We start from the raw sequence: 12,189 nt of genomic DNA, 5'->3' as shown, positions 1-12,189 counted from the left end.
TGTCTATGTGCCTAAGCCTAGACATACAACCAAAAAGCTGCTTAAGTTGGACTCTAAGGGTCTGTACCTTCACAGCTGGGCCAAAGTCCTGTTTAAGCTTAGCAAGACTAAAGGAAAAGAACAAAAAAGAGAATAAGCATTCAAGGAGGTTTGATCTGATGTGCATTTTCACAGGAACCAAAGGCATACCCTCATATTTGTTTTTAAAGAGGCAGTGGGAATCATAGACTTGAAAGCTACGGTGCTGGAACACGCATCCAGGAGGCAGCTCCCATCACTCATTCTCCTATGGGAGCTGAAACTCAACCACAGTGGAGCTAAATATGCCTCACATAGGAGGCCAGCCAGAAGGAAAAAATAGATAATTAAAATAGAACCTTCTAGATTAACTACAGTCCCCAGGTTGGGGCTGGATCCTCATCACCATCCCCTACACTCCTGCCATGAAAAACACTGCTGAGAATCATAGATTCAGGTAAGAGTTTGTTCATAGTGATAGTTGTCTGTGGCTGGATCAGTCTTAAGGGTCTTGTGAGAAGGGCATTACTCTGACAACTACTGGAAAGACATTTCTCGTCCATTTAAAGATATTTGAAGAAAATAACAGCATCTTGATGCTGGGAGAAAACAACTGTGTGTGTTTGGAAACCTGAAGGGGAGCCCTGCACCATGTGCTGCCCCAAGGAAAACACTTCATTGCTGACAGTGCACAGCAATATCCATTCAATGGGAAGTTGAGAAAGATTAGATGGGATAGAGGTTCTAGGCATCAGAGAGAGGTAAACCAGAAGCAGAAGACAACAAGGCAGGAAGAGCAGGGGTAACAGTAACAGGACAGACAGTAACCAGAACCAGTCAACACCTAGCACTTACCTGACAGTTCATCAGTGCCTCTAAGGATGGGGCATCCACAACCTCCTTGGGCAACCTGTTCCAGTGCGTCACCAGCCTCTGGGTGAAAAACTTCCTCATATCAGAACCTGATCCAGCCTAACCTTGAATATCTTTAAGAATAACACCCCCACAACCTCTCTAAGCAAATTTATTCCTTATATCTCTCCCAGTTCAGCTGATTTCACGGCAGTCACACCCAAGGTCATGCAGCTGTGCCACATTAGTGCTGCAAATCAACACCTGGGAGGGTGTGGGATGAGGCTGCTGATGAGAACTATAGAGAAAGATGGCTAAATGGAGAAAACACAGTCTGTTGTTACATGCAGAGCACTAGGGGCATCCTTAAATGAATGTGGCTATGGTCCTTTCTATTACAAAGTCCTCTACAGATGTTGGAGGAACTTAAGGAAGAATGTGGAAAGCACCATAAGTGCTTTGAGCAGCAGCCTAGATCAGGAACAGCCTGGACCCTCTCCATCCATCAACACTGATGACTCCCTCAGCTGAAACAGATGCTAGAGATCCCCAACCACATCCTCTAGAAGATACTTGTGGATGTGTCTGTCTAGCAAGTGGGCAATGTGCAGGGTCACCAACCACCAGAGCAGGCTGCCCAGAGCCACATCCAGCCTGGCCTTGAATGCCTTCAGGGATGGGGCATCCACAGCCTCCTTGGGCAACCTGTTCCAGTGCATCACCACCCTCTGGGTGAAAAACTTCCTCATATCAGAATCTGGTCCAGCCTAACCTTGAATATCTTTAAGAATAGTACCCCCTCCCCCCCCGACAGTGCAGAAAAGAAAGTATAAAAGATGGTGATATTTTTAAATGACGTCTAACACTTTGGGTGGGGTGTTGCTTTTAACTAGCTAAAGATCCGTCATACAACAAGTTTACATTGGTGAAATCATATATATATAATATATATATAATATATATCATATATATCATATATATTATATATATAATCATATATTGGACTTGGCAGTCCATGATGTGACCATGTGGCACAGAACAGGATGGTCAGAAGGAAACAAACAAACACACAAGAAAACGGTTTATATAAACCCACCTCGTGAGAAAAACTTGTTAGGACCCCATCTGTTTACTTGCCTGTTTCCTTCATCTTCAGTGTCCTAGTGCTCACCTAGTGCCAATCCCCTGCTATAGGCAGGGACACCTCCCTCTAGACCAGGTTGCTCGCAGCCCCATCCAGCCTGGCACCGAACACCTCTAGGATGAAAGTTAGAATTTGATCTTAAGGTGCTGCTCCTGCTCATACTTTAAAAGGCCTCTGCATGTGGGCTGTGATTCATGACACACTACAGGGTACACAGTCTATGTGCTGGGAAAACTCGGCTACGGCCGAGGCTCTTTGGTTTTTGTATTGACTTCCATGTGCAGAACATCAACTGGATGAAACATTCAAGCAAGAATTGTCAATAACTTCCTAAGCAATGCTAAGAAATACCCCCTTCAGAGTCTGTTTTCAGCATTGCCTTAAAATGTGAGAAGCCTCGTTAAGATGGATTTAATGACTGCGAATCTCAGGCTGACTCCTTCCTCCAGCAGCTGTGAGTAATAACGCTCACACAGACAGGTTCTGCTGGCAGGAGATTGACTCAGAGCAGGAAAATCATCTGCTCCAGAGCTCTGAGCATCTCCCTTTTAGTACAGGAATACTTTCCAGCTGGGGGAACTGCTCGGAATTCCCTTTGTATTTGCTGTTTCTCTTCATGAAGCCGGTTCATGCCCCATCTGAGCTACAAACACAAGTAGTATGTGCTCAGAGCTGGTCAGCAACAGGCTGGTTTGACAAGGTAAGAGTTTCCTAAGCATCCCCTTCCCAGCTGGTCTGTTTTTCTCCTGTCATTAGACAGCCGCGCTCCAAGCGCCACTTGTAGCGTTCTCTCCGCAAACTTTACTTCGGAACACCGTTTATCACATCACTTATCACAAACGAATTGGGGCGGTTCTGAAGGTCTGAAGATGAACTATGAGAACCGAGCGGAGGAACCGAACCTTTCTCGGTTCTTGGACCGGGCCCTCCCGCATTATAGCGCTCCCTGCCGGGCGCAACGCGGAGCCGCCTGCAGCGGGGACGGAGCGCACGGAACGCGGCTGTCAGGAGCCGGGATGCTCCGTAAGAGCTCCTTAATATCACTCGAGTAAAACCTGGATTCGTAACGTCACCTCGGGAGAACAGCCGGCACGTTTCGGAGCTGAAAAAGAAAGCAAACAAAAGCCAGACGCAATAGCGGGAATAGGGAGTTTCCTTAAGTACCAAGTTTAGGATCGCATGGGGAATGAGGGTGAGAGTCCCTCATCCCCCACGAGAGACCCGAATGAGGGTCCGGCTTTGTAATATAGATAAAATACAATAAGGGTGATAGAATTGACGTTATTTTCCAAAATCATCAGCTGAGGCGCGATGAGAAGATGGCTTTATTTGTTAAAGGGGCGGGATAGGAGCCAAAGAACCCATTTGTTCCATTTACATAAAGCCAAAACATCGGAATCTCCGTCTGCGGACAGAGAGGAAAACAGAAACGGGAGCGGCCCTGACATTGCAGAGCGGAGGTCGGCAGATGGAGAGAGACGAGCACGGAACATGGCAGGGCGATGCCCGCTGCATTAAGCGACAAAACGAAGTTGGTGAACAGGAACCACGCGATGCGGTTTCCAGCCTAAACGCAAATAGAATCGAACCCCCCCGGATCGTCCCCTTTTTTTGCCTCTTGTGGGTGTTTTCCTGCAGCCCCGCCCGGAAGCAGCAGCCGGCACGAGTTCCTTCACGTTTATTGATTGACTTAAAGTGTTCAGCAAACAAAGTGCTCTCTGTATGGTCTGCCTGCCGTCATTCCCATCCCTTATACATTAATTAGAAAGTTTAAACTTGTTTTTTTTTTTCTTTTTTTTCTCATTTTTTTCCCCCGTAACGACCAGAAATATACAGAAATGCAGAACTTCAAAACGAAAGAAACCCAAAACCCCACAGGCGATGGGGTTTCGGCCGGTCCGGTCCTCAATGCTCCGTGCGTTGAGGTAAGAGCCCAGCCCACCTCAGCGCCCCTCCGCAGGGGGGTCCGTCGGGCCGGGCCGGTCCGATCCTCTCAACACCGAATGCAGCACGGGCTGAGGGCGCTTATAGGTGGGGGGTGTAGAAAGCCGGAGCGCCGTAAGTCTGCGAGCCCAGCACGAAGGGCGAGAGGACGGCGGGGCTGGGCAGGAAGGGCAGCTGGGCTGCGCACACCAACCCCCCGGCCGGGTGACCCGCGTAGCTGCCGGGCCCGTGCATGGACAGCGGGTTCCCCATGGGCGGAGAGTGGCTGAGCGGGCTGATGCCCCCCGGCAGCGCCCCTCCGCCCAGCGCTCCGCCCGCTCCGCCGCCCGCCCCGCCGCCGCCGGTGGGTGCGCTGGTGTCGGCGCCCGGGTTCTGCTTCTTCCACTTGGTGCGGCGGTTCTGGAACCAGATCTTCACCTGCGTTTCGGTGAGGCTGAGAGACAGAGCCAGGTTGAGGCGCTCGCACACCGACAGGTACCGCGTGGACTTGAATTTGTTCTCCAGCGCCACCAGCTGCTCGTAGGTGAAAGCTGTCCGCGCCCGACGGGGTTTGCCCGATTTGGAGTCCGAGCCCGTGCGCTTCCTCTTGGGCTTGGCCTGCTGCTGACCCCCGCCGGGCTGCTGGGGCGGCTGCGGCTGCTGGGGCGGTGGGGGCGGTGGGGGCGGAGGGCCGACGGCCGCTTCGGGCGCCTCGGAGTGCTGCGGAACCGCCTCGGCCTCGCCGGGAGCCGCCGAGCCGCTGCCGGTGCTGCCGCTGCTGCTGCTGCTCTCCTCGCTGCACAGCTCCTCGTCGTCCTGCAGTTCGCTGTCGGGGCTGCGGCTCGGCCGGCTGCTGTAGTCCAGGTCGCACTCGTCGGCCTTGTAGAGCTCGCCGTCCTCTGCTCAAAACAGACAGCCAACGTTAGAGATCCGCCAGCCCCAACCCCTACCCCGCGCTACCCCGACGCCCTTCGGCATCCCCGTTACTGCTGTTAGGACGGGGGAACGAGGAAACCCGGGGGAACGGGGAAACCCCTTGGCCCGAGGTGGGGATGCTCATAGGGTGCAAGGCTCGGAGCTGCTCGGAAGCGGCGGGAGCTGCCACTGATGGGCAGCGCCGGGGGCCGCACCGTGGGACCGGTACGGTGCCGTGCAGCCCGGGAATGCTTTTAGCAGGGCAGTCTGACACCGAGCGGCGGCCGTTTCCAACCCCATCATCACAACACGGCCAGGCCTTTCGGGGAGGCAACGTGGTGCTGGATCCGGATCCCTCAGCCTCGCTCCCCGTTAGGGCAGCGCGAGGGGTTGGGGGTGACCTGGAGCCCTGGGCCTTGAGAGCAGCCCTGGGGAGGAGGGCAGAGAGGTTGTCACAGCGCTTTTAGCAGTTTTAGTTAGAGAAGTGTCCGCACCGATGGGAGAACTGCTGGCTTTTTGCACCGGCATTTTTAACCCTTTCTCCGTCTGGTTTTGACCCCTTGTCAGTTCGTGAGATGGAAGTATTAAAGTGGAGTAAATACTTGTATTGATTAGCAGAGCAGATACAAACTTAATTAAACTCATTTTGTGTAATGTACAAACTAGTTAACGGTCATTTAATTTATTTGGGTTTATAGGACGCTCCAATTAACGGCCTTCATTGGAGAACAGGGCAATTATCCGATATTTAAGGCTATCGGACTTCTGCTGATGGTTCTGTCATTGCGAAGCCTGGAAGGAAAGAGCTCTATCGGGGAGAGCCCGTCGGGCTGCTCGGCAGGAGAGCGCTGCCCGCATCGTGCCGCGGGGCCACGGCGCTGTCGGAGGCACCGGGGCTCAAGGCTAAAGCAGCGGCCCTTTATCCGCTGGTTTCGGGCACCCCTCCGCTTCATTCTGCTCGGACCTACAACGCGGCAGCAGCTCCGGGAGATCCCGAGCCGAAGGCTCGTTGTGCTCCGTTTAACCGAGGTGTGCAAGAGAAAGTGGATCGTTCATCTGCCACCCTGAGTCCACGCGTGTTTTAGTCGGTTTTAATGCCCCCGAAACTGAAGCCGTTAGTGTATGCCCTGTTATGTCCGTACCCTAAAGCCGGACCCTCACCAATAGCTATTAGACAACGTTAAGGGTGTTTTATAAAAGGATGTTTGTTAAAGGAACTGATTTCGGCTGACGTCGGCCGTGTCTGGCCCGGGGATAAAAAGGGGCAGAGAAGTTTGTGTAAATCCTCTTTACCCGGAAAACATCCCTTAATAACGCGGGTTTGTTCCGAGTCCTTTCCACCTTCCTGATCAAACCAAAGACTGAAGAGCGAACCCGCCCGACAGCCGCCGCACAGACGTGTGGATGGGATCGGTTTCCCCCATCGGACACAAAATCACGGCTGTCCCACGGCCTGGAGAACTTATTACACATCGCCCTGTGCCATTTTGGCCACAGCGATATACAAGCGGTGCTTGTATCTGTGTGCATGGAGGGGTCCGGACCGAGCGCTTCCACATTCATTGAACTGCCGGTCCCGTTCGGGAGTTGATTTTTTCCGGTAAACTCTGAAATCCCGTCCGCGGCTCTATTTAAGCTACAACCATTTCTTTTAAGCAGGAAAAAAAAGAATGGAGAACGAATGATTTTCGTGACTGAGATGGAAGCCGCAGCTGCGATTTTGGGCTCGGAAGATGCTGAATGTGAATTGTAATACGGAGTTTTAACTCGGACCGAGCGCCCCGTGCCAGCCGCCCTCCTTCTGCCAGCAGCCCTCACCTTATAGGAACACCTCTCTTAAATCCAAGCACAGCCGGGGCTGCTGTGAATTACAGAGAGGGGGGGTGGAAAGGGGAATTAAGTTTGGCGATTCGAAGCGGACCCGGCTCTGTTTGTGACCCCGTTAAAGTGTGAAGGGGCCGAACGCACGCAGCGGTTGCGGATCCCCGCTCCGTGCCGCCCCCGATCTGTTCGTTGTTAGAGAAGTGATGGCATCTCATTGCTCTCCTTGTCTGGAGATAAAAGTGCGAGATTAGCGATAGGCTCAACCCGTCCGTCTTTCGGATCGCGAGAATCTATTTGCTATGACAAAAGTCGGATGGGCTTAGACGAAGAATTACCTCGGGTACAGATTACTTCAAAAGCAAATCTCTTTGGAATTCCATCAACGCTCCGCTCCCGCTTTTGCTTTAGGAATTAGAAACGCTCTGAAATACTGCGGCTGGAAGAGATTCCAGAACGCTTTCTCTGCTTAATTGAACGGGAAAAGTCGCTCCGTGAAGGGATGGGAGAGCTCGGAGTTCCCTCTCCCGGCCCAAACACGGAAATCATTTTCCCCTTCCCTATAAGTTTCTTCCCGGTCCCGCTCCGCTCTCGGAGCTGCCGCTGCCCGGAGCGCTCCGCTGTCCCCGGAGCCGCGGGGTTTAGAGGTGACAAACTCGGGATATTTGGGCCCAGAAAGAAAAAGAAAAAGCAATCTAGAGCTCGGGTCGAATGCAATTCCCGATCAATAGCGAGCCCTAATAAGTGTAATAGGTTTTAATCGAGTAATTATCCGAATTTTGACCCTATAATTTAGATGTTAGGAAAGAGTTTGCAAGGTGCTTGAAAGAGATATGCACAATTCGATAATAGGATATCGATCCAGGCAGTCCTACATGCCACTCTGGGGCGATTTCCCCCATTATCCAGCCTCTTTACGCTGCTAAGCACATTTTACCTTAAATGTAATCGAAGGAATTTAATTGTTTTTCCAGAGATAACCAGCATTTTGTCACAATTAGTCTGATTTGTCCTAAAAAAAAATAAAAAAAAAAAAAGCCAAGGGGAGAGAAGAAAAATTGAATCTGTCGCCCAGAGCAAGCGAGGGAGGGGGGGGGGGGAAGGGAGAGAGGGTTCTAAAGCTGGGGAGAACATACATAAAAGTCACAAATGCCTCGGAACCCCATGGCGGGTGGGAGGGAGCGGGCTGCCACCCCAGGGCCCTCCGGCAGCTCCGACCTTTTGCGTCCTCCTCAGCACCGGGTGCCGTCGGGCTGCCCCGCACGGAGCTCGGGGAGGGGAAACTCAAGGGGTGAGTTGCGCCGGCCCCCCGCTTCGCCGTCCCCCGGCCTAAAACGCAGTTCCACCTCCCTGCAGCCATTCAGGCAGCGTTCGCACAGCCTCGAGAACCGCTGCATCCCGAGGGTGATGTAAAAGCATGCGAACCCTTTTCCGGGAGTCCGGGTACAGCCCCCGTCCCGGGGAGCCCCCACACCTACTTACTGATCAGCTCTGCGGACTTCTTGCACGCGTCGAAATCTTCGGCGAGAGCTTTTGGCTCGGCCAGCTCCGTCCCTGAGTCCTCGGGTTTATCCTCCGCCCCCAGCGTGAATTCGGTCCCCACCGATTGTACAAGACCGCGCACTGCCTCCTTTTGCTGTTGAATTTGTTAGGGTCCAGGATGTCGAGCACGGAGAAAGAGGTGGTTCTGTGCACTATGGGCAGAGCGGCCACTGCCCCCTCTTGTCCGGGAGTGTTGCTCTGGCTGTCCCCTTGTCTGTCCCTATTCCCAGGGCAGGAGTAAAGCTGCAGCTCCCCGCCGGCCGAGAGCCGCTGCTCCCATGGCTGTCCATGCCTTCCCGCCGATGCCCGCCGCGCTGCGGGGGTTGTCACGGCCGCGGCTGCCGCTGCCGGGATGGAGATGTCACCGACCTTGTCTCTGCTCACATTCATGACTCTTCGCAGAGCCCCTCTCCGTTGCAACTTCTTCCCCCCCCCCCCCCCCCCCCCACCTCCCCTTCTTCTCTTCTCCCCCCCCTCCTCAGGCGAAGTTGAGCTTCAAACTCCTCCCCGGCCCCCTCTCCGTGGGCTCTGCGCGCAGGGCAGCCGCTGCCTGCAGCTCCGGCACAGCGCTGGGGCCGGCCGGCAGCTTCCAGGGGAGGAACGGAGTCACGGGCGATGCTCGGCTCGGAGCCTCCGCTCTGCTGCTCCTTCTTCCTTCTCATCATCCTCACCGGGCTGCCCGTGATCTCCTTCCTCCTCCTCCCCCCCACCCCTCTAGCGCACATACACACAGAGCCCAAAGGCATGGATGGGCTGTGTAGTGGGTTATGCAGTTCATGTAGCTGTTGAGCACGATGGGGAATGGATTGTAATTGGCTACAAATTAATCCCTTGCCCATAATAGTCTGTAATCTTCATCACTGGAGGAGAGACGCAGTGAAAGTGTGTGCCGGGGGAGGGGGGCAGCGAGGGAGAGCGAATGAAGGATGGTGTTGCCTGTGATATACTTGGCTGTCAGCTCTGTTTCAGCACACCTCCACTCATCTGGAAAGCATCTAAATAGCCTTATTTGGAGAAGTGGGAGGAGATGACGCTTTCTTTTAAATAATTGCGGGATCAATATGAAGGAGATATTATACACGTAAAATGAGAACTTAAGGTCCTTTCCCCCCCCCCCCCAACCCATCACTCCCCAATAGAGAAGTGAAATGATCAGAGGGGGATTATGTGTGTGTATGGGGAGGGGGGAATTGGAGGTGGCAGCCCCGCACCTGTTTCCCTTCCTGCCCGTTTTATTAAATTACAGCAAAAAGAGAAAATGAGGGATTCGGGTTCAGTGGTTGGAGCGGGGCTGGTGTCCGCGGCCACGCACACACCCCCTTCGCACAAGCTTCTCTCTCTCTCCTTTAGCCAATTAATTACAATTAAATATCAAGTGTAAGCGCCAGGAAACCTCTGGGAGCAAATGAATACGTTAACACGGCAAAACAGGGCGATCAATAAATACGGAGTAACTGGGAGAAAAAGAGCGGAGCCTCCCGTGCGGTAACCGGAGCCAACTTCCACTTTCGGTTTGGGGGGGGGGGGGGGTGTTAAAGGAGGTGAGGGGAGAAACAGGCAAAGAAACAAACAAACAGAAACCACGCCAAAAAGCCGAGAGCAAAGCCCTTCTCTTATCAAAAGTGCTTTTAATTATGAAAGATGAAGGAGTAGGAATACAAATGATGTGTGAATTGCGAAGCCCGAATTTCCTTCTCCTACCTAATTTCCTTCCCCTCCGCGTGGCCGTATGTGCTTCGATCGTATCAATTTCATTCTTGTTTTGGACGCTCCAGTCGCTATTCGGGTTGAATTAGCTGCCAGGAGGGGGTGGGGGGAATAAAATCCCACCAGTGTGTGTGTGTGTGTGTGTGTGAGAGGAAAATAGAGAAAGCATAAAAGGAAAATTAGCTTTTTTTTGTCTTTGAGGCTGGTGACACATACAAGGACAGGTCCTTTGCAATTACCGCGGGCAATGATCCTTTAGAAAGCAGAAATTAAAAGTTGGGAGAAATAATGGGTAAAACAATCAGCTTGTAATTTTGGTAGGGCTTGGACATGATTAGTCCATCAGCGGGTTGGGCCCAGGGGAGTCCCGCTGAGCGGGAGCCCACAGCAGCCCCCGCTCATATATTATACACCAGCCCTGAGATTTTAATCAGACATCACAACAGTGTCCTTTCCCTTTTATGACTTTATTACGCTTTATCTTTAAATTATAAATCACCTCCTGGGTTGAAATGCTATGTATAATCTGTGATCATGTGTAGGTAATTACCTCTCCCCCTTTTGCTGACCTTAGCGGCGGGGCCGACGCGAAAACGCGGCGGAGAGAGAAGTTTTAATCTGCGGACACAAGGCGATCACCCCAACACACGCAGCTTGTTTGTCAGCAGCTCCTCTGCCCTCCTCCAGCCGTGCCTCTCATCGCATCTTTTCTTTCGGATAAGTTTTCCTCCCCCTTTAGTTTGTACTTTATTTTCTTTTATTTTCCTTTCTGGAGAGAATGATTTTTTTTTCTTCTTTATTTTGCTTTGGGTTTTTTTTTTTGGGGGGGGGGTATTTTTTCTTGGGTGAGGGTGTGGGGGGTGGGCAGCGTTTATCTCTTGGCTCTGTCGGCCTGAGAAATGATCCTAATTGGGATTAAACCCAATGCGCTCGGGTGTCCTCTCAGGGGCAGACCCCACGCGTGCACAGCCCAGAGCGGATAAATGAGCCCGGATTCCCAGCTTTGAGCTCGAAGCTTGGAGGAGAAGCAGCCCGAGTAGCGTGGAACATCCCCCCCCTTCACTCTCCACCCCTCCCAATCTCTGCTCTCGGCGCTGCTCTCGCCTCCGAGCTGGAGCCGGGGGGCACAGGAGGCACCGCGGCTGAGCTTCTTCCCGACGGGGCCCCCGACCCACCCGGTGCTTTTGTTTGTTGGCGGCTTAAATCGAGTGTTATAAAGATGTTCTATTGCTCCTAATCACAATTGATTGTCAATTAGAGCCTCATTTGTGCAATCTCCATCCATCTGCCATCTCTGGTTATCTGTTCACCAGAAAGTTAGCGCTGATTATGGGGCCCTAGATGAGTTGTGACATGTAATATCTCTCTGCTCTCGGGCCGGGTGACCGGACCCGTCTCGCTCTAAGGGAAGACAGTCCTTTTCATTTCCCTTGCAGGACGGACGAGCAACAGCCTCCAAGCCAGAGGACACGGGGAGGGGTGCCTTTAGGAAGGGGGGGTGGGATGACAGACACCCCCGTGCTCCCCAAAGAGGGGATGATGCCACGTAGATCCACCCGCCGCATGTTGGGTTCCGTGCCCCCCGGGAAAAGCTCCCACGGAAATGTTTCCTTCTCCGAAATAAATAGAGAAACACGCGGAACACCTTCACGCTTTTACAAGCCTTCCGACCTCGGCGATAGTTATCTCTGTACTTAGGCTGAATTATACCTGCGGGGAAGTGATATTTCCAAAGCCTGAAGGCGCCGCTGGCCGGAGCATCATCCAGCAGCCGCCGGTTCCTCGGGCAGCCCCCGGCGGGGTGCGGCACAGCCCGGATCCAGGAGTCCCCTCCTCTGCCCCTTCGGAGGAGAAGGGCTCCCCTCGGGAGGTCTCATCTGAGGTCGCATCTCTCGCCCTGATTTTACGAGGGCATGGCAGAGAAAACCCACGGAAGGCTCTGCCCCAGCCCTGCACGCTAAGAAGGAGGATGCGGGGCACCTCGGCCTCAGCTTCAGGTGACCCTCGGTGCCCTGCGGGGACCGGGGTGGAACTGGGACCGCTCCATCTTCCTCCACTTCTCCCCTAAGCCGAGGCTTGTGGCCGACGGCATTGAGCTCAGGGGTGCTGGGGTCAGAGGGGAGCTCAACAAGAAACACCTCGGAATTCAGCACTTAACACTGAATTTCAAATCACTTTTCAGCGAACTCCGGATCAAGCGACCCTTATTTATTTATTTATTTTATTTTATTCACCATTCTCCCCTCCTTCTCTTTCCCCCCTCCCTC

At 53.0% G+C, this 12,189-nt stretch overlaps 1 protein-coding gene across 1 annotated transcript; it reads right to left on the bottom strand.

Annotated features, from left to right (window-relative positions):
- Positions 1-3,539: 3,539 nt before the first annotated feature.
- NKX1-1 (NK1 homeobox 1) lies at positions 3,540-8,616 on the bottom strand. The gene is made up of 2 exons (XM_032444440.1): positions 8,173-8,616; positions 3,540-4,839 (listed from the first exon to the last, which is right to left on the bottom strand). The coding sequence occupies exons 1-2, from the start codon at positions 8,603-8,605 to the stop codon at positions 4,040-4,042; spliced, it is 1,233 nt and encodes a 410-aa protein (XP_032300331.1). The 5' UTR covers positions 8,606-8,616; the 3' UTR covers positions 3,540-4,039.
- Positions 8,617-12,189: the final 3,573 nt, after the last annotated feature.

This window comes from Coturnix japonica, chromosome 4, assembly GCF_001577835.2.
Source record: "Coturnix japonica isolate 7356 chromosome 4, Coturnix japonica 2.1, whole genome shotgun sequence".
Classification (NCBI taxonomy): Eukaryota; Metazoa; Chordata; class Aves; order Galliformes; family Phasianidae; genus Coturnix; species Coturnix japonica.
This window is presented reverse-complemented; position numbering and strand designations above follow the sequence as displayed.

Excerpts from the sequence above, each read along its gene's own strand:
- NKX1-1 (XM_032444440.1), bottom strand. The coding sequence starts at position 8,605 with ATGAATGTGAGCAGAGACAAGGTCGGTGACATCTCCATCCCGGCAGCG. Across the intron at positions 4,840-8,172 it reads GATTTCGACGCGTGCAAGAA|CAGAGGACGGCGAGCTCTAC; the intron begins GTCCGCAGAGCT and ends GTCTGTTTTGAG.